This window comes from Aquarana catesbeiana, linkage group LG04 (genome assembly GCF_042186555.1).
Source record: "Aquarana catesbeiana isolate 2022-GZ linkage group LG04, ASM4218655v1, whole genome shotgun sequence".
Lineage (NCBI taxonomy): Eukaryota > Metazoa > Chordata > Amphibia > Anura > Ranidae > Aquarana > Aquarana catesbeiana.
In genome coordinates, this window is record NC_133327.1 from 248,745,027 (window position 1) to 248,771,293 (window position 26,267).

At 43.8% G+C, this 26,267-nt stretch overlaps 1 protein-coding gene across 3 annotated transcripts in view; it reads left to right on the forward strand.

The window, feature by feature from the left end:
• The window catches only part of LOC141139850 (probable cation-transporting ATPase 13A5), a 356,120-nt gene that overhangs the window by 154,674 nt on the left and 175,179 nt on the right, over positions 1-26,267 (forward strand). For all 3 annotated transcript variants that reach the window (XM_073626380.1, XM_073626382.1, XM_073626381.1), the window contains exons 14-16: positions 714-864; positions 3,312-3,383; positions 25,744-25,900. In XM_073626380.1, the coding sequence (XP_073482481.1) occupies positions 714-864; positions 3,312-3,383; positions 25,744-25,900 (380 nt within the window). The remainder of the gene's footprint in view (positions 1-713; positions 865-3,311; positions 3,384-25,743; positions 25,901-26,267) is intronic.

The window sequence follows — 26,267 nt, forward strand, 5'->3', positions numbered from 1 at the left end:
GTAGCAATGGTAGTAATAATAAGATGTTTAATAAGTACTAACTCTGTATGCTCAGGAAGCCATGTTGAAACATTAAAAAATGTTGATTTATTGAGGTCAGTGTTATTCTGCTGCCAGTCACAGTCAGGGCACACATGGAGATATTTTTCATTTAAAGTGATTGTAAACGATTAACTTGTAAAACAACCCATTAAGTTTAAAATAGAAATAAAAGGCAAAACATTTGTGCATCCATTAAAAATAAACACATTATAAATACCTTTTTTCCCCTGTTTTATAAGTGATCCCATTCCCTCTGTTCCCAGCGGCACAAAAGCTGTAGGGAGGAGAAGCAACAGTATACTGAACTTCCCAATAAAAGGCTATGCAAGGGAGGGGGGAGGGTATCAGGTCAAGTCTGATCATTGGAGGAGAGCAGGCTGAGTTCCCAGCATAGCTATAGAACTGAACATGCTGTGTTCTCCTGTCTATTGCGGTCAGTTTTTTTTATTATAGGAAAGCAGAGTTACTGATAAGAACACTAGGGATTTCACACAAAGGAAGCAATCCAAAGAGAAGAGGATACGTTTTCATAGAAATACATGGTACAGCAGCACATATCAGGAATATGGAACGTTGGTTTTACATACTCTTTAACTGTGGAAACCAGTAAACGTAGTTTTGCATACTTATGTGTTGCTTGTGTGGCTAATATATACATAGTTGTCTTTTAGTTTTCAGGAGGTCTTTCCTGTTACATCTGGTTGCACATTACCCTGGAATACTATGACTGGCGCAATGGCCAGTTGCCATTCATTGATCCTAATGGATGGGGAAGTGCATGGTGATCCACTTGACATCAAGATGTTTGAAGGAACAGGCTGGGTAATATCTAGCTGTTTTTAATTTAGAGAAAATTATTTACAGAGTGATTTTTGTTTATATGAACATTATTTGATATAAGATGCTTATTCTTTTTTTTTTGTTTGCAAACTATTTTAAATTGTATTCAAGAAAAACAATACAATACACGAGACTAAAGTGTCTGTAACTCTAATAAAAAAGATATACTGTTTCCTCGGTTCACACTGGTGTTATGCGGGAACCCTGAAAATCCACTGCGGGTTTCCGCATCACACCCAACTTGCAGGCAGTTCACACTGCCATATGCGAATTGCTGGGAGTGTCAATACAAAGTTAATGACACCCCCAGATTGGTTCGCATATCACAGTGTGAATCGTCAATTGGGACAGGAATCCGATCACATGGGTGTGAACACCCATGCAATCTGATTCTGATGTGGTCCAAAAAAAGGGTCCTGCATGACTTTGATCCAAATACAATGCGAATCCAGCCTTACAATCTGTATGGCTAAATTTGCATCACAGACATTGCATGTGATTTGCACAGCTGTGCGGTGCGAATCACATGCGATGTCACACAGTGCACCAGTGTGAACCGAGCCTTATAGCAGATTAAACAGCACAGTTTTTGTGCTGCCTAATCTGCCCCTCTCTAAGCTGTAAAAAACCTGGCTGATCATGCCAGTTCCTGTGTCCCCTCTGTGTCCTGACCCTGATAATCATGGCTGCTGAGCCCTGATCACGTGGTTAGTTTACATCCCTCCATCATCTGCAGCTCTCCTCTGTCCCCCTAACCCCCTCCTTCCCTGCCTGTCAGCTTCATGTCTGTGTCTCTGTCTATGCACCCCCCCCCCACCATTCCTTTCGCTATTAGTAGAAAATAAAATATTACAAATTGTCACTGCCAACCCCTCTATTATAACTAGGCATACCACACTGTATAGGTGTTTTATTAAACCAAAGCTTGTAAATACCATTTTACAGCTATTTTCAGGCCGGTCATGTGACTGCTGGCTGGTCTCCTACTCTGATACAGGGCTACAGCGGGAGGGGCTGAGCAGCCACGTGAGCTCCCCAGCTGATGTCAGAGGGAGATCTCGGCCCCTCCCGCTGTAGCCTTGGATCGGAGTAGGAGACCGGCTGGGAGTCACGTGACTAGCCTGAAGATACCTGTAAAAAGGTATTTACAAGCTTTGTTTTAATAAAACACTTATACAGTGTGGTATGCCTAGATATAACAGAGGGGCTGCCAGTGAATTCCCTTTTTGTGGTAACAACCACTTTAAGATGTTAGAGTACATAAATCAAAAAGATGAAGCGTCAGTTGTAATAAAGAACTTCAATATCTAGATGAAATATAACATGCGTTCTGACAAAAAAAAAATATGAGCCATAAGATATATTTACCACCAATAAGGTTCACACCGTATACCATACCACAAAAGGAAACACTGTACTACAGCATTGACCATATTACATAAAAAAGTTAACATTATTGCACTATAAAAATAGGCGACAGGAACATTTCCAAGCATCCTACTTAGCTTCAAATTGGTGCATAGTGTCATTCAATGTGTAAAGAATCCTTTCCATCAACATAATGGAGTTGATCCTTTTGATAATAAGAGAGCATGGAATGACAGAAGACTGCCATTAAAGGGCTATCGCCTTATGAGTTACAACACGTATGGTATGAATAAATCTCCTCTCCTGATGAGCGACTCCTAGCATGGAGGCTCAAGAAGAAGACACATGGGAGGGGTCGATTCAAGCGCATGACCAGAGATTTTAGAGGCAATTTTACAGGGAGCAACATGTCACAGTACCAAACTGTGTGATATAAAGTACCACGGGTAGGACAACCCCTAGAGCATAGATCTGAAACATTAGGGAAAATAACATGGAGCCTAACAGAGAGAATTAGTGCAAGAGTGAAAATTGCTTATCATATCTTCCCAGTCGTGTAAGGTACATTGTAGGTCACAATCTGCTTCACATTTATGCATATACTGGAAGAAATTTTGAATAAAGCAATTAGCTAGGGCTCTATAAATATCAGAGATCAAACCCTTACCTCTAGGAGAGACACTGCAGATACATTCATAAAAGGACTTGAGTGAGGTGGGACTAAGGCATGACTGGTGGCAAAGATGTTTATTCTAATATTATGTAAGGAGCTCCCAGTGACCACTGTGTCATGCCTTACCCTATTCTAATATACTGTATCTATCCCTTCTCATAGATCATCAATGTTGTCTCTAGATATTATCCCTACATTATAGTTACTTATGTTTCTAAATCCATTGGTTGTCATTAACTGCTTAGTTCTTAAAGAATTTTAATTTTTAAATCTAAGCATTGTCCTGCAATTTAATTATTTGATATTGTAGGTAAACTGGCATATACTTATGGAAAATAAAAAATAACTGACCTCTTATTAAAGTTTGGTATCTTGCTCCTTCCCTTAGGAACTTAATGAATTCAAAGAAGACAATAAATCAAAGTATACAATGGTTACTCCAGGGCGTGGAGCACAGTGTGTAAGTTCTATACAGTTGTTCAGTAATATTAATGTGCTTGTAAACCTCACACATGAAATATGAACAAAGCATGTCCCACTATAGAGTGTACTTGTCTCAATTAGGAACACTACATGTCATTACAGATTTGTTCCTCTACTAGCACCGTGAATCACTTATGACAATTTTTCTTGACACCAAGAGGAAAAAGGTGGCGGGGGGGTAGCTCCAGCTGATTGACAGCCTCAGCTCTGGGACTTTTGTAAGTGGTGCTGGATAAAATGGTACAACAGGGTATTTTCGAAGTACATAATAAACATGTACAGTACAATTCAATTTTGGTTGCATTATCAATATCAACAAATCAGACATGTATGTACAAAGTACCACACATTTGCTGGAACATGTAACTCCTAATTCCTATAGGCTATAATCTCTACGCGTTTCGTGAGGACAGTGCCCCCTTCCTCAGGAGACAGCCAAGATTGAATTTTGCATATATCTGTGGAAAGACCATGTCATGACAACAATAATAATAATAATTTAAGAAACTTGAAATTAATGTGTTTGTAATAAAAAGTGCACGCGTTTGCATTAGAAAGGCCACAATGTGAAAAAAGGCTATACTCACTAGGGATGGGCGAACAGTTCAGCCCGAGCATAAGTTCATGCCGAACTTTGGTTGTTCAGATGTTCTGCGAACACTGAACAATATGCGGTGTTTGGGGCAAATTCGAAAGCCGCCGGAACACCGTTAAAGTCTACGGGACACTAACATGAAAAATCAAAAATGTTCATTTTAAAGGCTTATATGTTATTGTCATAAAAAGTGTTTGGGGACCTGGGTCCTTCCTCAGGGGACATATATCAATAATTAAAAAAAAAAACAGCCTATTTTTCTGGAGCAGTGATTTTTTTAATGCTTAAAGTGAAACAATAAAAATGAAATATTCCTTTAAATATTGTGCCTGGGGGGTGTCTATAGTATGCCTGTAAAGTGGCGCATTTTTCCCGTGTTTAGAACAGTACCACAGCAAAATGACATTTATAAAGGAAAAATTTTCACTTAAAACTGATCACGGCTGTAATGACTTGTCCGGTCTTGGCAATATAGATAAAACTCATTAAAAAAAGAGCATGGGATCCCCCCCAGTCCATTACCAGGCGTGGGGGTCCCCCTAAAATCCATACCAGGCCCTTTGGGTCTGAAATGGAAATTAAGGGGAACCCTGCACCAAATTTTTTAAAAAATGGTGTATGGGTCGCCCCAAAATCAATGCCAGACCTGTATGGATTTTAAGGGGAACCCTGCTCCAACATTAAAAAAAATGGCATAGGGGTCCCCCCAAAAGCCATACCAGACCCTTATCTGAGCATGCAACCTGGCAGGCCACAGGAAAAGAGGGGGGAATAGAGAGCGCCCCTCCCTCCTGAACCGTAACAGGCTACACACCCTTAACATGGGGAGGGTGCTTTGGGGTAGCCCCCCAAAGCACCTTGTCCCTATGTTGATGGGGACAAGGGCCTCATCCCCACAACCCTTGCCCGGTGGTTGTGGGGGTCTGCGGGTGGGGGGCTTATCCGAATCTGGAAGCCCCCTTTAACAAGGGGACCCCCAGATACCGGCCTCCCCCCCTGTGTGAAATGGTAACAGGGTACAAATGTACCCCTACCATTTCACAAAAAAAGTGTCAAAATGTTCAAAACGACAAGACACAGCTTGGGAACAAGTCCTTTATTAAAAAAATTTTAAAATATGTCCCACGATATCCATTCATCTTCTTCTCGACCGCGACCGATCCGCCTCAATGGGAGGCTCTCGCCATGTGATGCTTCTTTGCTTGTGACAGTTCTTATATAACTGGTGATGTACCCGGGTGACCCCGCCCCCTCTGATGACACGGGATTTCCCTAGGACTTTCCATGGGGTCAGAGGGGGTGGGGTCACCCAGTTACATTAACGTATGTGCGCTCCGATACGGAGCTACCATTTTTGCATGGTTGAATACATTCTTTGTTATATCTATCTCTATCCGGGTAAAAGTATTCATACCCCTTACATTGGTCCACTTTTCATTCACCTTGCTTCTTTCTGTATTTTGTATGCATCTTTTCCCAGCACCTGTCTTTAGGTTCATGCAAGCCCTTTCACTACCCACTCCTGTACAGTCCTGTTATCTTTTCATAGCAATTTCTTTCACCACTATTTTTTAGTCACAATATTACCTTTCTTGCATGGTTTAATACATTTTTTGGTGTATCTATCTCTATCTTGGTAAAATATTTATACCCCTTTCATTGGTCCACTTTTCATTCACTTTGCATCTTTCTGCAATTTGTGTGCATCTTTTCCCAGCATTTGTTTTAGGCATACACACCCTTTCACTACCCAGTCTTTCAACAGTTAATTTTTCTTCTTTGTATTCAATTGTGTGAGCCCCACCTTTCCCCCTTTTTTCAAGGGTTTCATATTTTTTGGCCCCTCTGGTATGCCTGGCCTTGGTTCCATCCACCACCATCAGCTCCCAGTTGGAAACCTCTCCTGTGGTCTCTTTAACACAGCACTGGGATCCTAGTATTATTAAATATGTCCTTTGGTCTGCATTGTTTTCACTTACCTTTTACTCTAACATTTGTGTGAGTATACACTTTTTCACATTGTGATCTGTCTAATGCAAGCGCATGCACTTTTTTTATTACAAACGCATTCATTTCAAGTTTCTTAAATTACAATTACTGTTGTTATGACATGGTCTTTCCACAGATATACGCAAAATTCAATCGTGGCTGTCTCCTGAAGAAGGGGGCACTGTCTCCATGAAACGCATAGAGATTACAGCCCATAGGAATTCGTTATTACATGTTCCAGCAACTATGTGTGGTACTTCTTACATACATGTCTGATCCGTTGATATTGATGCTGCTACCAAAAATGAATTGTACATGTTTTTTATGTACTTCAAAATAAATGTAATATTTTTTTTAATATACTGTTGTATCATTTTATCCCCTAGCACCACTCACAGAAGTCACACAGACATATTTCTTTTGGTTCTTGAAGTTTGAGGTGGTGCTTATGAAAGGAAGGGTGGTAGGTCAATGTTGTTAGAAGGAGCCTAAAGTCTAAAATAATACCATTTTTTTGCAAGTGACCTCATATAACTAAAAATAAAATTTTCACAAAATACAGTTGTGCTGCAAATAAAAACAAATAGATCTGAAGATCATTTAAGGACCATACACATTATCAAATTAATAAATTATCAGGTATTAGTTTAGTAAACTAGATGCTGGAAGGCCATTGTGAAGAAATTGGTGCTGGATTGGTTGTCTACTCACTTCCTATTGCAGTAAATGTTAATGTTTATATCTGAAAACTTCTCATTTTGGCAGAAAATGTGCTAAAACTAAAGCTGCTTCTGAAAACTTTTCCTAAAAAAAAGCTCCGCACCATCCAAGCTTCAGGTCATGTCCATCTGCTCACAAGAAAAATTAAACCTTAGCGCCTATGGATAACAGAAAATATTCAACAATACACCAGCTGCAGTAAAAACATTGCTAAAAAGCAATGGACAATATAAAAACAATTTGCTGCGCTTAGTGTTAATTAAGTTTATATACACGCATATACATCTGATACAGTTCCAATAGGTGATGATATAAAGTGCTCATGCTTAAATGACGTATCTATTTGCAGATGTGCTCAGACTGGGTGCCCCACATAGATGTGCACTCACCCCTAGATGTTGACCACCTATCTCTAGTATGGTCTCTTAAGCGTGTGGGGATACCCCTGTAGCAGTTTGTTGACTGACGTCTCATGCAGAGAAAAACCTCCTATAGATGGATGGAAATGAAAAACCAAGATCCTCATTGCACAATGCCATTACAAACGAGTTTATTTGGTACAAGACAATAAAATATTTCCACTCACATTTAAAAGTGCCCATAGTCCTGGCACCCGGCATGTTTAGCAGGTGATTATATTATTGGGTAATCGACCCATTCATGGAAGACTCAGCTCACGACGTTCGGCTTGATTCCCGGGTGTTTCATATGGGCGGAAGTGTGTCTCAATGACGCTGTAAAACCTAAACGTGTTTCGGCCAATCACAGAGCACTTTTAAATGTGAGTGAAAATATTTTTTTGTCTTTTACTTAATAAACTCGTTTGTAATGGCATTGCGCAATGAGGATCTTCTTTTGTCATTTCCATCCATCTATATGAGGTTTTTCTCTGCGTGAGACGTCAGTCAACAGACTTCTACAGGGGTATCCCCACACACTTAAGAGACCACACTAGAGATAGGTGATCAACATCTAGGGGTGAGTGCACATCTATGTGGGGCACCCAGTCTGAGCACATCTGCACATAGATACGTCATTTAAGCATGAGCACTTTGAATCATCACCTATTGGAACTGTATCAGATGTATAAGCATCTGTATGAACTTAATTAACACCAAGCGCAGCAAATAGTTTTTATACATGTCCATCTGCTCACTACCTCATTGATAGAAGTCTGTGCTTACTGATATCATTGATGCCACTGCTTAAGGCAAATTGGTAGAGTTTAGGAACTAACACCACCCAAATAAGTTGTTTGTGAGCTTCATACAAAAGTAAAGCTGGCCATACATGGATCGAAATTGGTCGGTTCAGCAGGCACTGTCTGAATTTTGATTCATGTATGAGCACCCTGGTTGTACACAAGTTGATCTATAAATTGACTTGTGTACAACCAGCCTGTCAGGTTATTCCCACGTGATTAATGGCGCTGACTATAGCTGAGAACACTGGCAGGGCCGTAGATAAATTTGTTTTCTGTGTGGGGTTCAGCTTGCAGCTGAGCTGCATTCTTATACCACCCCCCACCACCACCACAGAAATTGATCCCCCTTAGGCTCTAGGCTGTAAAGGCAGCTGACGGGGGCAAAAACTATACATGCTGTTGCACTCAGCAGGCAGGCAGTAGTAGTGCCCATCAAATGCGACTCTTTCACCATGCGGTTGTGGTGCAGGTTTTTAGGGGGTTAAAACAGGCAGTGAAGAGGCAACATTAATGCCTCCATAGAGTACATTCACACTTGTGCAAAAAGTTTTGCGACTTTGCACATCAAATGATTCATACTCTGAATAGTCTAAGGTTATTGGTGGTGTACCCCAAGGTTCAGTGTTATCAGTGATGTACCCTAAGGTTCAGTGTTGGGACCCTTACTTTTTAATACATTTATAAATGATATAGGGTCTGGGAATAAAAGTACCATTTCAGTGTTTGCAAATGACACTAAGCTATGCAGTGGAATAACGTCCTTACAGGATGTGTCCAACTTACAAGCCAACCTCAATGCACTGTTTAATTGGACAACTATGTGGTAGATGAGGTTTAATGTTAATAAATGTAAAGTTATGCACTTGGGGGCTAACAATATGCATGCATCATACACACTAGGGGGGGTAAAACTGGGGGAATCAATGGTGGAGAAGGATCTGGGTGTTCTGGTAGATCATAAGCTTAGAGGAGAAGTACAGCCAAAGCTCATATGGCTGTACTTCTCCTGTAGATCACAGGCGTGCAGTTTTTTTGTGCACTCCTGTTACTGGTTTTCAGTTGACAGTGGCCCAGCACTCCAGTGAGCAAAGGGGGGGGAGCAGAGAGCCACTGCCTAAGCCTGGGTTCACACATGTGCGGTGCGAATTGAAGCTCAGGTTTCACTGCGAAGATAAAAATCAGTTGTGCAGAGGTTCCTCTGCGTTTTAGCTGTGGATCAGTGAGCAGGGAGGGGGGGGGAGGTGTAGTGAGGAGAAGGAGAGAATTCATGTTCAGAACGGAATGCATCTGCGAATCAGATGCGTTCCCATAGAAGATAATGTGTTTGTAATTCGCACCGCAATGCCCAAAAAATGCACATGTTTTTTGTGTAATGCTCAGTGCGAATGCAACGCACATATGTGAACCAGATACATTCATTTAAAATGTCCTGCGAACTGGATGCGGTGTAAGCCGCATCTAATTCGCATAGGTGTGAACGGGGGCTGTAAGTTACCTGCTCTCTGCTTCTCAGTGTTAGAACCGACGGGGGACAGACACTTACCCACCTAGGTAAGTGTGAGTCTGAAAAAAAAAATTAATACTTATCTTTTATTAATAGCATGCAAAGCCAATCTGAGGTTTCTAAAGTGAGTCATTTCTTGTAATAAGAGAGGTATGGACTCCAGAGAGAGAGAGAGATATCATTTTGCCCCTCTACAAATCATTAGTAAGACCTCATCTGGAATCTGCAGTTCGGTTTTGGGCACCAGTTCTCAAAAAGGATATCGAAGAGAGGAGAGCAACCAAACTGATAAGAGGCATTGGAGGAGCTCAGCTCTATTTGGAAGAGGAGATTTAGGGGGGATATGATGAACATGTATAAATATATAAGGGGTCCATATAGTGAACTTAGTGTTGAGTTATTCACTTTAAGGTCATCACAGAGGACAAGGGGGCACTCTTTAATTCTGGAGGAAAAGAGAATTAATCTCCAAATATGGAAAGGTTTCTTCACAGTAAGAGCTTTGAAAATGTAGAATAAATTCCCTCTAGAGCTTGTTCTGGCCAGCTCAGTAGATTGCTTTTAAAAAGTCCTGGATTCTTTCCTAAATGTACATAATATAACTGGGTACTAACATGTATAGGTAAAGTTGATCCAGGGAATATCTGATTGCCTCTTGGGGATCAGGAATTATTTTTTTCCCCGGCTGGAGGAATAGGATCATGCTTTGCTGGTGGTGTTTTTTTTCTTCCTCTGGTTCAACTGTGAGTATAGGATTGTGTATATAGGATTGTATATTTTTTCCCCTTTTATTGGTTGAACTAGATGGACTTGTATCTTCTTTTTAACCAGACTAACTATGACAAAATCATATACCATTCTTTTCAATAGCCACCATTCAAATCACTGCAACTTAATGATGCAGCGACTTTGAAAAGGTGCCTGCACTACTTTGGTGCAACTTTTGATGCAACTTTGATCCATAGAATGTAAAGTTGAACCAAAATTGCACCAAAAGTCACGCTCCAAAGTCACATTGGAAATCATGCGGAGTTGCGCTAATGTAAAAGGAACCTCACAGATGCATAAATGTAAACAGAAGAAAGACACTAACGCTTTGTATGAGCCTATTGTGAAGATAAACTTAATTGAAACAGTTGTAAACTACACAGCAATGAGCAATTGTTGCAAAAAAAAAAGAAAACACATTTTAATCAGACATATGGAACAAAAAAAATCTATAAAGTGCAAGTGTAATGCCGCTCACACACATCTTGCATACACATGGTCACACAAATCTTGTCGGAAATTCCGAACGTCAAGAACGCGGTGACGTACAATACGTACGACAAGCCGAGAAAAATGAAGTTCAATAGCCAGTGCGGCTCTTCTGCTTGATTCTAAACATGTGTGGAACTTTGTGCATCAGAATTGTGTACACACGATCGGAATTTACGAGAACGGATTTTGTTGTTGGAAAATTTGAGATCCAGATCTCAAATTTTGTTTGTCGGAAATTCCGATGGAAAATGTCCGATGGAGCTTACTCACAGTCGGAATTTCCGACAACAAGCTCCCATCGAACATTTCCTGTTGGAAAATCTGACCGTGTGTACAGGGCATTAGACTGGTCATACATGGATTGTATTTTTTTCCCAAACAACCAGTGGGCTGATGAAAGAAACAAAAAAACAATGTGATCCGGATGGAGAAATCCTCCCTGCTGTGTTATTGTAGTCTGACAGTGGGGTCTCCTCCACTCTCAGGCTGCATTCACACTACAGCATTTTGAATCGCGGGCAGATCTGCCACGGATCTGATCAGTGGGCAAAGCCAAATGGTTGAAGACTGATTAGTGTATTCTGACATCTGGGGGAGATCCACTGTCAGAATACAATGGCACAGTGGGGAGGATTCCTCCATCTGCCTCGTTTATGTGGATGGGGGGAATCTGTTTATTTTTTTTTCTTCCGCACAGCTGAGCAAAAAAAAAAAAAAAAACTACTCAGTTTCAAACTTACACCACAGACACAGGGACATTTTTCCTTTCAGTGACACAACTGATTCAGGGGCATCTATTCCTTCTAGTGACAACACCAACACACAGGCATTTGTCCTCACACTGATGCACTTCTTTCTACATCACTGTTTGCCCAAAACTGTACTGCAGGATAGAATGCGTACTGCTATTAAACTCATGTGCTACGTATATGTTTCAAAGAGACGTGCTGCAAACTGCACCCCAGCCCTACTCCACCTGGGGGGGGGAGGCGCAGTTTGACATCTTTGTGCCCTGGGCACTGGAAGACCTTGTCCAGGCACTGCTTACACATATTGTCCCCACATTTTGCATAACGTATACGCTGGAGCTGGGCCAAGGCAATACACACAGGAAAAAGATACACAGTCTACTAGACAGTCCCTGGTACAGCCCATGTCTGATTCAGGACATAACTTTCCATCACCTTAAAAATCCTCCATTCACCCTGCTGTTATCAGAGATCTACAAAGTTCTCCAACACTCTCAGTATACACAGATAGCAGGAGGAGAAATTTATAGGCAACCCATGCTGCCGCCTGCTATCACTGTATGATGGGATACAAGGTTTCTCCAACAGTATATAGCTGATCTGATGAACTGTATAGCACAACAAAAGCAGATATCAAGAACTTGAGTGAAAGGGTTAAGCACGTACACCACCATCTGCTGTAGGATGCCTGCAGTCTCTGACTGTCTCCTGTGCTATGTTTGCAGTCTCTGACCGTCTCCTGTAGTCTGTCTGCAGTCTCTGACCGTCTCCTGTAGCATATCTGCAGTCTCTGACCATCTCCTGTAGCATGTCTGCAGTCTCTGACCATGTCCTGTAGTATGTCTGCAGTCTCTGACGTCTCATGTACTATGTCTGCTGACTGCATTGTAAGCGGAGTGACATTTCTTAAATAGGTAAGGGGCCACTTGGTGACATCACATGCTGGCACCGTCCCCTTATGACATCACTGACCGGTGCATGTGGTGCATTCAGGGGTGTCCCTGAATGGCAGTCACCCTACCCAGGGCCATCTTTAACATTGATTGGACCCTGGGCAAACATTTTCTTGGGCCCCCCTCCCCTCCATGCAGTTTCGCTCTCCACCTTCTGAGACATACAATAATTAGCAGCTAGACTAAAAATCTATTTACTGACTGAGATCAGGCAGTGATTGCGATTGGTTGCCAGAGGTTACAGTGTATCATTACTGCTCACTGACTGGTTGTTAGAGGTTACAGCACACATCACGGCTCGCTGATTAGTTGCTAGAGGTTACAGCACATAATTTCTGTATCTATCCCCAGTGGGCAGCATTCAGTATAGGTGATGGTGGATATGACCTCAGGGGGGCATGATATACATATGAATACCACCTCTATTTACATATGAATGCTGCCAGTCTGCCACTATTTACATATGAAAGCCACCCCTATTTACATATCAATGCCGGTATTTACATGTAAACACAAGGTCTGTATGTGAGTCATCTGTACACAACAATAGTTTAAAGCTGGGCAGCATTAGTAACAGAACTTCACACTGAGATATCAGGACAAGTATGAACCCAGGGTTAGGGAGAATAAAGGCTACATCTAGGGGCAGCCGCTGACAAGAATCAGTAGATTTTTGGCAGTGGTTGTAAAGCTGTCTGCAGTGTAAACACTGTGTGACCAACAATGGCTGTTAGCAACAGTGGTCAGATCTGTATTCTGTACAAATGAATGGTCTGTGCTGCTGTTCACATGTAACTTCTTTTTTAGAAACCATGAATCAGACTGAGACAGAAGTACAGTTAAATCACACTTGTTTAATAATAATAATAATAATAAAAAAGGTAAACAGAGTAAAAGTAGTAAAAACATAGCCAGAGTTCAGGAACCGGAACAAGAATGTCAGCCAAGCAAGTCTTTAACAGGAACACAGGAGAGTGTCTCTAGAGATGTAACCAAGGTGAAGGCAGAGATCATCTGGACTGGACGGCTTAAGTAGACAGGACCGACAAGCAGGATATCATCAACAGGTGAGTCACTGTGGAGAGATAGGAGCTGGTAATTAGCCGACAGCTGAGCAGTAGGGATGAGCTTTGAGTTCAAGTTGAACTCATGTTCGACTTAAACATCAGCTGTTCGCCAGTTCGTTGGGGTGTTCGCGGCAAATTCGAAAGCCGCGGAACACCCTTTAAAAGTCTATGGGAGAAATCAAAAGTGCTAATTTTAAAGGCTTATATGCAGGTTATTGTCATAAAAAGTGTTTGGGGACCTGGGTCCTGCCACAGGGGACATGGATCAATGCAAAAAAAAGTTTTAAAAACGGCCGTTTTTTCAGGAGCAGTGATTTTAATAATGCTTAAAGTGAAACAATAAAAGTGTAATATTCCTTTAAATTTCGTACCTGGGGGGTGTCTATAGTATGCCTGTAAAGGGGCGCATGTTTCCCGTGTTTAGAACAGTCTGACAGCAAAATGACTTTTTAAAGGAAAAAAGGTCATTTAAAACTACTCGCGGCTATTAATGAATTGCCGGTCCGACAATACACATAAAAGTTCATTGATAAAAATGGCATGGGAATTCCACACAGGGGAACCCCAAACCAAAATAAAAAAAAAAAAAATAACGTGGGGGGTCCCCCTAAATTCCATACCAGGCCATTCAGGTCTGGTATGGATATTAAAGGGAACCCCAGCCAAAATTTTAAAAAAAAATGGCGTGGGGTCTCCCCAAAAATCCATACCAGACCCTTATCCGAGCATGCAACCTGGCAGGCCGCAGGAAAAGAGGGGGGACGAGAGAGTGCCCCCCCCTGAACCATTCCAGGCCACATGCCCTCAACATTGGGAGGGTGCTTTGGGGTAGCCCCCCCAAAACACCTTGTCCCTAATTCGAAATTTCATTTTGCTGTCAGACTGTTCTAAACACAGGAAACATGCGCCCCTTTACAGGCATACTATAGACACCCCCCAGGTACGAAATTTAAAGGAATATTACACTTTTATTGTTTCACTTTAAGCATTATTAAAATCACTGCTCCCGAAAAAACGTCAGTTTTTAAAACTTTTTTTGCATTGATCCATGTCTCCTGGGGCAGGACCCAGGTCCCCAAACACTTTTTATGACAATAACTTGCATATAAGCCTTTAAAATTAGCACTTTTGATTATTCATGTTCGTGTCCCATAGACTTTAAAGGTGTTCGCGTGTTAAAACAAATTATTTGCCTCTGCGCATGTTCTGGTGCGAACCAAACAGGGGGGTGTTCGGCTCATCCCTATTGAGCGGCCAGCTTTGAGAAGGAAGGGCTAAGCCCAGCCCTGACGCTTCTCAACTGAGTAGTTATATGTGAACAGAGCCTCCAACTGACCTTGGACACAGACCATGTGCATCCTGGGTCGGATTTTCTGCAGAGTTCTGGATGTACACAAAGTAGACACAGCTAATCAGCCAATTTGTACACAGCCATAGTACAGAGCGCTGCGGTGTCCAGAGGCATAGTTTAGGGCCAGCTCATACCAGAACGCAGTGTGGGAAACACGCATTCTGTGTGTGTTTCCTGCACCACATTGCAAAACACAGTTCAGTTGTAAACTTACTGACTCCCAAAAGCAGATCACAAACGCAGTGCATTTGCCCACAGCGGATTCCATGGTACAAAAGTACCATGCAATGCGATTGCAGTGCGTTTGCAAAAGTAGTGCATGCACTACTTTTACTGTGGTACAGTGAGATTTCAGCTTATTCAAAATGAATGGTCTGGAATTGCACCACACAGAGCTGCATGCAAATTTGCACAGGAACACACAGCAAGTTCTGTGCAATTTCCAGTTTGAACCTGCCCTTAATCACCTCTGAACACAGCAAACTTTTCACCCCTGTGTGTCTGTGTTAACGTAGTGTGAGCTGTAGAATATGATTGTAGAATGGAGGGGAGCCAGCAGCACTCACATTGATTATCAGCAGTCAATGAGAACACCTGTAATGTGATGTAGTTGCCATCATGTCCTCCAGCTAGGGTTGCCACCTGTACGGGAATGACCTGGACAGCCCAGGTTTTGACAGCTGTACTCGGGTTTGTGTTCTCCCGACACCCTGACACAGCAGCAATGCATAGGCTCTGCTCTAGACCAGTCCCAGGCTCCAGATCACCAGCCACCCCCCCGCCTGTGTGTCAGAATAGATTCTCTCTCAGACTCCATGCGATCTCTCCCGCCAGCAGACTCCCCCCCCGCCCCCCTCCAGAAGAAGAACCTCCCTGTGCCGATAAGGCAGCTGCAGCTCCAGAAGCGGAACTTCTCTCTCTCCCTCTACTGCCAGCATCACGACACCCCCCGGCCCCCCTTCTTCCCCGCTCTAGCGTTCTGGGGGGCCAATGTCCTGCAACAGCCCCCCCGGGTCAAACTGCACTGTCTGGATCTATGCGCACTCTCTCCCACCCAGGCCAGGTCCCAGGCCAGGTCCCAGCCACCGGTGTCTTGCCGAGAAAGTTCCCTCGGCGGATAAGTTCCCCTCCTGTACTGCGCCTGCGCAGTACGAACTACTATCAGCCGCCGGAGATAGCTGAAACACAAAATCTACAATCAGCTGTACATGGTGTCTGTGCCCTGGGTCCAGGTTCCTTCCCCACCATCCAAGTGGACCTAGAGGGGGAATAAAAAAGAGCCGAGCAAAGCGAGGCCATGCCTGAAGCGTGGCGAGCGAAGCAAGCCCGCAAGGGGCCCTCTTACAGGCGCCGTGTACAGCTGATTTTCCCCTATTCATCTTCGGCTATTTCTGCCGGATCCTACTGCACAGATGCAGCGCCTGCGCAGTAGAGGGGGTCCTTATCCGCCGAGCGGAACTTTCTCGGCAGAACACCGGCTCCGATGCCAGAGACAGTGAATGGAAATGTCTGGTGTCCTATCAACCAGGGACGCTTATGCATGAGAGTGAAAGAGCATGGTGTTAGACTCAGCCCCTACTTCGAACACACATCTTTGCAGCGTCTCCTGGAAGGTAAGGGGGTTTTGTCTTGCTCTATGGAGGTCTCTATTGGAGGGGGGGGGGGCAGGCACTGTCTGATATTTAAGGGACTCAGAGCTAGCACGGTCTTTAAGGGGGGTCCCCCCTTAGAGATCCTGCTAGCTCTGAGTCCCTTAAATATCAGACAGTGCCTGCCTCCCCCCCTTATATTAGCAGCATATTAGACCTCCCCGGGTGACGATCCTCCACCCATATATACAGCCCCCCCCATATATACAGTCCCCCCCATACACCATCCATATATACAGTCCTCCCCCCATATATACAGTCCTCCCCCATATATACAGTCCCCCCCCATATATACAGTCCTCCCCCATATATACAGTCCCCCCATATATACAGTCCCCCCCCATGCACCATCCATATATACAGTCCCCCCCCATATATACAGTCCCCCCCATACACCATCTATATATACAGTTCTCACCGGGTGACACTGTCCACTGCCCTACTGACACCCTCCACTGCCCTACTGACACTGTCCACTGCCCTACTGACACTGTCCACTGCCCTACTGACACCGTCCTCTGCTCTACTGACACCATCCTCTGCTCTACTGACACCGTCCACTGCCCTACTGACATCTGTCCTCTGCTCTACTGACACCGTCCACTTCCCTACTGACACCTGTCCTCGGCTCTACTGGCACCATCCACTGCCCTACTGACACCGTCCACTGCCCTACTGACACCTGTTCTCTGCTCTACTGACACCATCCACTGCCCTACTGACACCGTCCTCTGCTCTACTGACACCGTCCTCTGCTCTACTGACAACGTCCTCTGCTCTACTGACACCATCCACTGATCTTCTGACACCGTCCAATGCTTTACTGGCTGATAGTGTCAGCAGTATTTTAACGGGCATTTCTTTTATTAATCAAATCATATTTTATGGGTACACTAATGCTTTTGTTTTATTTAACCATGCCCCTTTAAGTCCCCCCCACTGTTAATGGCGCTCTCTGGATGCAACAAATCTAAAACAGGGGTATGGGGACAATCAGGTATCTATTGGAGATGGTTAGGTCATATAGAGATACAAACTGTGGCCATAAAAACAATATGAAAGTGGTTTGAGGACAGTATTAACCACAGTATTATAAACAGTGTTAAAAACACTAATATTTAAAACAATATTGTAGGAAACTGTCCACGAAGGGCTGCCAGTTCAAAGTTAAGAATGCACAAGAAACTCTAGAAAAGATCGGAGACAAAATGAACAGCACCCTCTAAGTGCTAGGTATACAAGATGATTTAATCAATAAAATGGTTTAAAAACACTCACAAAAATAGATGAACAATGGGCATGTAATGTCATCCGCTCCCGACGGCCGGGTGAGAAAGAGGGAAGGTCGGTATGGATGTGGCGGTAGCTGTGTCTCCTTGATTTGACCCTATGCCAGTCATACTGCTGGTTCTGCCTAGGAACATTTGTACGGTTGCTACATGCACGTGCATACATGCATACGTTACATTGTATACACCCGCACACCTACACATCCACCCCTGTGTAACCCGAGATGTTCACCATTAGCTATACCTCTCTCACCCAAATTTTGATTTCCCATGTCCTATTCATCATTGCTGACATTATTATTTTATACATGGGTATTTCCTCTATTCATTTCAACATAATTGTCACATCCACTCTTTTATCTGGTACTCCCTCTGTACCATCAGTCTGATTAATACACTTTATCATCTCCAACAGTACCATTCTCCAATCCTATAAGTCCTTTTTATCTATTTATCAATTTTCCTCTGGTCCCTATCAACAAATAACCACCACCAATCACATAATATTATTATTATTAATCACTATAATCACTCTCTACAACCACCATTACCATTTTTATTGATCCACCTATTTTTACTCATCAACCCATTTTTATCCCCCAGTTTTCATTTCTTTTTTATTTTATTTTATTCTTATTTTTATTTTTATTTTATTTTATCCTATTTTATTTAATTTTTATTTTATTTAATTTCCATTCACATTTATCTATTTTTCATTTTATTTAATTTATGTCAGTATATTTCATCAATTACATCTTCTGTAATATGCCTATCCTATTTGTACCCCTTACCGCCCAATCCAATTGCACAATTTTCTTATATACATTTATATATATCAATTTCACATCTACCGTCCCCCCTCAACTACTGCATATACATCTTTATTCTTATTAATCAATCACCATGCAGACACCTATTAAGTCATAATGTAGCACCTCCATCTCCCCTTCTACTCTTCCTCACCCCCCTCCCCTTGCGTATAATGCTTCTATGGTAACACATCATGTGACTGTGTATTGTGCGGGTATATCATGCCCCCACCAAAGATGGGCACCATTCAAGCCTGAGGAAGGGACACGCATGCCCCGAACACGAGCACCTCCCGCTGACCCGACCCGGAAGTGACGTCCGTCTCTGCGAGCAGTGCACACCATTGATCTCCTTCCTTATCACCCGGACAGCACCGTGAACCAGCAGTGTGACCGGCATAGGATCAGATCAAGGAGACACAGCTACCGCCACATCCATACCGGTCCTTCCCTCTTTCTCACCCGGCCATGGGAGTGGATGACATTATATGCCCATTGTTGATCTATTTTTGTGAGTGTTTTAAAATCATTTTATTGATTAAATCAGCTTTTATACTGCACTTAGAAGGCGCTGTTCTTTTTGTCTCCGAACTGTTCACCGTAGCACACCTCATTACTAATCTCTTTGGGTAACCCAAGGTATTTTACAATCCTATAGCATGTACTACAAAAAAATTGCAGTGGGCTGCGAAAGTGTTCGGGTTTGGCTTGAAGAATAAGTGGCAACCCTACCTCCAGCCAGCCATAGACCAAGTTCTCTCCCTTCCCTGTCATAAACTTTTAGTTTGGTAACTGCTGCCTTGCTTTTGCCATATTTTAAAAAGAGCCTGTCGCTGTAAGGCTCACCTGTGTTCTCCTATCTCCTTGTTACAAAGATAGAGCCCCACACAGTAGCAGGAAAGTGTCACAGAGAATGGAGGAGAGGTGCAATCGCAGCAGCCTGTACAGAAAAGGGAGGTGAAAGCAACGGCATAACGCAGTCTGCCAGTACTCCAACCTCAGCTGATATCGGAACTGCACCTTACACACTGCACAAGTGGCCATATTAAAACTGCCCACTGTTTTGTACAGACTGTCTCTATAAGGGATGACTGGCAACTCTGCTCTGGGAGGGGTTCAGACATCCCAACCCCCTCCCCCCTCTTATCTACGTCCCTGCCACCAGGGGGAACTCAATAGATCTACTAGGGGGACACTGACTGTGTTGATGGGGGAATTGAGCAACTTTCTTTCCTTCCACCCATGGTGGAAGGAAGGGAAATTGCATAATCCATGGCCTGCATAACTGTCAGGTTCATGCAGACTTTCTGCTGTAATTAAGATAATGTTGATGGTTCTTCCATTTTTTTTTAAGATAGATTATTTTTTTCTTTATCGTACATCACGGGACACAGAGCACCATAATAATGACTATGTGGGTTATATGCTTACCTTTAGGTGATTGGACACTGGCAACCAATAGTAATACGGTTCCTCCCATATAACCCCTCCTATACAGGAAGTGCCTCCATTTTTTCGCCAGTGTCTTGAAGGTGATGGTCATAGCTCTTCAGTTTCTTCAAAAGAATGTCCCACTGAGGACATTATAATCGGATCCATTCGGATGGCTTACTAAGCTAAAGTGGATGGTACCCGAACCTCGGTTCAAGAACGAAGTATTGCTTGTAATGTGTCCTATATAGGCGCTGGACCCTTGTTAAAATTGGTATTCCTGGTCAACCTTGCCCAAGGAAACCACAAAGGGTGCTTTACATCCAGGGGTGTGGACCCCAATATATGGGGGACCCAGTCCCTGAAGGTCCTTAGATTCGCTACCTGCCGTGATGGGGGAAGATTGGGCCTGGCAAGACAGGCCCTGCTGCTTGGGATGGTGAGTACTCCCCTTTGGGTTTTTTATATATATATATATATATATATATATATATATATATATCCCCTTTTTTTTTTGTAAAACTGCCAGAGTAAGCCTTGATCCTGTGTCCAGGGTTACAGAGGGCCAGTTGGCGCGCATTTTTTAAATTTGGCGTGCGCGCTGCGTGTCCACCACGTGTGTGCGTGTGCGCCGCTACTGTCCACGTCACAGCACTGCATGCATCGGGACGGCGCATGCACCATGCCGGCCGCTGATGCGCGTGCTCGCTCCCATGCTAGGACGTATAGGCATGGAGCTTCTGGCGTGCGCATGGACAAATGGTGGGCACGTGAGTCTGGTGGTCTTGGACACAACGGTGACAGGTTATAGACTGGTTGTAGTTTGTTGGGAGTACTCCTTGGTTATTTCTCGTGTGTAAGCAATGTCTTCCAGAAAACGAGGAACAGGGAACAAGGCAAACCCAGGGGTAAGAGTCCCTCCACAAAAAAACAGGAGACCAACCCCATGCTGATGCAGCTTCAGTCTCTACTGAAGGACCTGCGGCTTCTGACCTGGCTGAGCCATTGCACTTGTCAGGCATAGTGGGCACTACCAATGTACCTGCCTCGGCTTATGTTACAAAGGATGATTTGGCATCTGCCTTAGCGGGCCTTGAAGGCAAAATAGCTGGCATGATTGCCTCTGTGACACGGGGGGGAAGGAAGTGTAATAGATCTCCCTCCCCTGAGCCTGGGCCAAGTGGAGAGTCACTAGAGCCCCAGGACTCTTATAGCCAGATGGGTCCAGGTGACCTGGAACCAGAATAGGCAGAGGATCCAGAGGAGATGGTCATAAAGGACCAAGAGGTAGGAGAGGCTGAAGATTCCTCGGCTGAGCACTCTGGCTCTGAAGAACCAATTTCAGCCTCCCATTCCCAGAAATTGTTTATCCAATCTCTGATGGAGATTGTACGAATTGGGTTTAAGTTACCCCCGTTTCAGGAGTCTGCACTCCCCTGTTCTACTCTGGGATCTTTGCGACCTAAACAAATTTCCCAAGCTTTTCCCTTGCATTCGTTACTGGAGCAGGTGATTTATGCGGACTGGGAGCATCCTGACAGGATATACTTACCTCCCAAAAGGTTTTCTGTTTTATACCCTATGGAGGAGAAGTTTAGGAAGAAATGGAGCACACCTTTGGTAGACGCTGCCATATCTTATGTGGATAAAAATGTAACCTGTCCAGTAGATAATGCCCAGGTTTTCAAGGATCCGGCTGATAAAAAGCTAGAGTCCTTATTAAAGGCCTCCTTTTCGGTTGCCAGTGCAGCAGTTCAGCCTGCTATTGCAGCTATTGGGATTTGTCAATCCCTAAAGGATCACTTTAAGAGCATAGTAAAGAACATACCTTGCCAAGAGGAATCTGATGAGGAGCTATCAGAAATCCCTCATGCCTTGTGTTTTGCGGTAGACGATTTAAAAGACTCAATCCAACAGATGTCTCGTTTTGCGTTACTATCAGTTCATATGCACCGAGTATTGTGGCTAAAGAACTGGTCTGCTGAAACGCCATGTAAAAGGCTACTTGCTGCTTTTCCATTTCATGGAGAGCGCCTGTTTGGCGAAGATCTGGATAAATATATCCAAAAGATTTCTGGAGGAAAGAGCGCTCTGCTTCCTATTAAAAAGAAGGGGAAGCAGCCCTCTTATAAAATTCCTAATCCCCCAGGGCCTGGTGCCTCTTCCCCTAAGCGGTATCGACGGCCTCAGCCGTCTGGGTTTAAAAGACCACAGGGTCAGAAAAAACCCTGGACCCAAAAGCCACCCAAGCCCAACTCCAAGTCTACCTTGTGAAGGGGCGCCCCCACTCTCACGGGTGGGGGGCAGACTTCAGCTGTTTGAAGAGGCCTAGGAAGAACTGGTTCAAGACAGATGGGTCATCTCCACTGTAAAAAACGGTTACAGAATAGAGTTCAGGGAGGTTGCCCCGAACCGCTTTCTACACTCAAGGGTCCCAGCGGATCCAGAGAAAAGAAGATGCCTATTCCTAGCTTTACACCATCTGCTGATGCAGGGAGTAATTGTAAAGGTCCCACATGAGGAAAGATTCAAGGGGTTTTACTCAAACCTATTCACCGTGCCGAAACCAAATGGGGAAGTAAGGCCCATTTTGGACCTCAAGGCTCTCAACTACTTTGTAGACGTCAGATCTTTCCGCATGGAGTCGGTTCGTTCAGTAATAAGGTCCCTGAGAAAGGGAGACTATTTAGCATCTATAGATATCAAGGATGCGTACCTTCATGTGCCGATCTTCGGTCCACACCAAAGGTTCTTACGCTTCACTGTAGAGGGCAGTCATTTCCAGTTTGTGGCACTGCCTTACGGTCTAGCCACGGCCCCCAGGGTCTTCACAAAGATTCTGGCCCCAGTGTTGGCTTCCCTAAGATCTCAAGGAGTCTCCATAATAGGATATCTGGACGATCTACTTCTAAGGGAAGGCTCTCGCCCTATACTAATTCTAAACTTGTCAAGAACAGTACAGGTCTTACAACGCCTAGGTTGGGTACTAAATTTGGACAGGTCAGCTCTTTGTCCGACCCAAGCCTTGGTGTATCTGGGTCTGGTCTTGGACACCACCCAAGAAAGAGTGTTTCTTCCGCCCTTAAAGGTCACATCCATAGTGGAACTTGTACAAAAGGTGAAAAAAGAACCAACACCTTCTGTTCGGCTGTGCATGAGGTTATTGAGCAAGATGGTGTCATCTTTCAGCGCAGTGCCATATGCACAGTTACACTCCAGAGTGTTCCAGAACAGTATCCTGAAAGCCTGGGACAAGTCTGCTCAAACCTTGGATCAACCTATGGTTCTATCTCCACGGGTTATATGGAACCTCTCTTGGTGGTTAAGAACCAGCAACTTAAGAAGAGGGAAGTCTTTCCCACCAGTGGTCTGGAAAGTGGTAACCACGGACACCAGTCTTCTGGGGAGCAGTCCAAGAGGAAGCATCTGTTCAGGGAGTGTGGTCCCAGACAGAAAGGACTCTGCCCATCAATCTATTGGAGATCCGGGCAGCTCGTCTGGCCCTGCGATTCTGGACTTCCAGATTGCGGGGTTTTCCTGTCAGAGTTCAGTCCGACAACTCCACAGTAGTGGCGTATATCAACCACGAGGGAGGTACCAGGAGTCGGGCAGCCCAAGGAGAAGTAAATCATATACTAACCTGGGCAGAAAAACATGTGCCGTTTCTGTCGGCAGTGTTTATCCCGGGGGTGGACAATTGGCAGGCGGATTTCCTGAGTCGCCAGAAATTGTTACCAGGGGAATGGTCCCTGCATCCCGAGGTTTTTCTACAGATCTGCCAATACTGGGGTACCCCAGATGTGGATCTGCTGGCATCCAGATTCAATGCCAAATTGGACAGGTTTGTATCCAGGACCAAGGATCCGCTTGCTGTCGGGATAGATGCATTAGTGGTTCCTTGGGATCAGTATTCTCTGATATATGCCTTTCCTCAGATCCAGATTCTGCTACACTTACTATGCAGAATACGGGAGGAACGGAAGCCGGTGATCTTAGTGGCCCCAGCGTGGCCCAGGAGATCATGGTACTCGGAGATTGTGAAATTGGCAGTAGGGGACCCGTTGGTCCTTCCTTGCCGCCCAGACCTGTCTCAAGGGCCCATATTCCATCCTTCTTTACGGTTGCTGAATTTGATGGCCTGGCTATTGAGACCAGACTATTGAAAGACCGTGGTATTATGGGTTCAGTCTTGTCCACTTTGATAAACGCTAGAAAGTCAGTTTCTAGAGCTATCTATTACAGAGTATGGAAGTCATACATTTCTTGGTGTGAGAAAAGGAAGTGGAACCCTCGTAGGTAATTGCAAGAGTTCTCGCGTTTCTCCAAACAGGAGTAGACTTGCAGCTCACTTTAGGGACAATTAAGGGACAGATTTCGGCCTTATCGTTTTTTTTCCAGAGACCAATTGCATCCCATTCTTTGGTGCGAACCTTTGTCAAGAGAGTAACGCACCTGAGGCCACCGCTTAAACCACCTTTATGTCCTTGGGACCTAAATTTGGTACTTTCAGTCTTACAGAGTCATCCCTTTGAACCTATTAGGCATATTCCTTTTGTCCTATTGACCAGGAAATTAATTTTCCTAGTGGCTATAACATCGGCTAGAAGGGTGTCAGAATTGGCCCCCCTTTCTTGCAAGGAACCTTTTATGGTTCTTCATCAGGACAGAGTGGTCATGCGTCCTCGTCCGGATTTTCTACCTAAGGTAGTTTCCAAATTTCATTTGAATCAGGATATCATTTTACCTTCCTTTTTTCCAAACCCTAAAACTAGGGAGGAAAGGTCGCTTCACTCACTGGATGTGGTGAGAGCGATAAAGGTTTACCTGGAAATGTCAGCTCTTTTTCGGAAAACTGACTGTTTTTTTGTCTTGCCTCAGGGTCCTAAAAGAGGACAGCTGGCAACAAGTTCATCTATATCCAGGTGGATTCGCCAGACTATTGTCCAGGCGTATGGATTAAAGCACAGGGTTCCACCCCGGGATTTAAGGGCACACTCCACTAGAGGGGTTGGTGCATCATGGGCAGTGCGCCAGCAGGTGTCTATGGCTCAGGTTTGCGAGGCAGCCGTTTGGTCTTCGGTTCATATGTTCACCGTTTTTTACCAGGTGGATGTGAGATCTCAAAATGAGACTGTTTTTGGCCACAGCGTGTTGCAGGCTGTTTTATAATCTCAGGCCCGTTGGGCTTAGGGATAATGTGTCCCCCCCCCTCAGATGCATTGCTTTGGGTCATCCCACATAGTCATTATTATGGTGCTCTGTGTCCCGTGATGTACGATAAAGGAAAATTGACACAGAGGTCCCTCCCCTCTTTCTGGGATCATCATTGCTTGCTACAAAACTGAGGCACTTCCTGTATAGGAGGAACCGCCTTACTATTGGTTGCCAGTTTCCAATCACCTAAAGGTAAGCGTATAACCCACATAGTCATTATTATGGTGCTCTGTGTCCCGTGTTGTACTCCAAAAAAGGGATTTTACAGGTAAGCTGTTTTAAAAATCCATTTATCATCAAATTCTAGTTTCACAGATACATACAAACATATAAAGACTGAATATTGAAAATTCTTACAGCACTTTTAAGTTTTTCTCTTACGAGTGTAAATTATGCTTTTTTATGAAGTTAGGCATTTCTGCTCTTCGTTATTATATAGTGAATACATAGTTGTTGTTGCTTGGGTGCCATGTTGCACAGCTGTTTTGCATTTAATTCTCAGGAATCTTAAAAAAACATACTTTTGTATTGCTCTCTGCTGTCTTTCGAAAAGATTTTAGTGAAAGGACTACTCATCTTGCACCAGTTTCCATTCTCTTCCAATCTCCAAAGAATGTCTGTTGTTACAAAAAATGTGGGAGAACATAAATTCTCAATCTTCCTGAAAGGTGCACCAGAGGTGATGGTGAAATTCTGCAAGCAAGATACAGGTATTACAATAATTTTACTTCTATAAACACCTAATGATACAAGAACAATTTTGCTGAGATCATTTACATTGTAAATTACAGGATTGTTAGTTCTGTAGCTTTGGCTGTGGCTACAATGGCTTTGGTTACCTCCTCCCTGACCTGACCCTGACCTGCTACCAGTACTTTAGGTTTTCATGAGTATCTGAGGAGACATGGGGGAGGGCAGTCTCCCTATATTGGATGCCCCTCTCAAATTTACTAATGGTTCCAGTGCTTCTTGCAGTGTGCCTACTGATGTGTCTGATATCTGTAATCTTGAATCTTGTTGCCCTTTGTTCCTAAAATCTAGAACAAGTTTGAAAACTTCTTTAGAGACCTTCAGGCT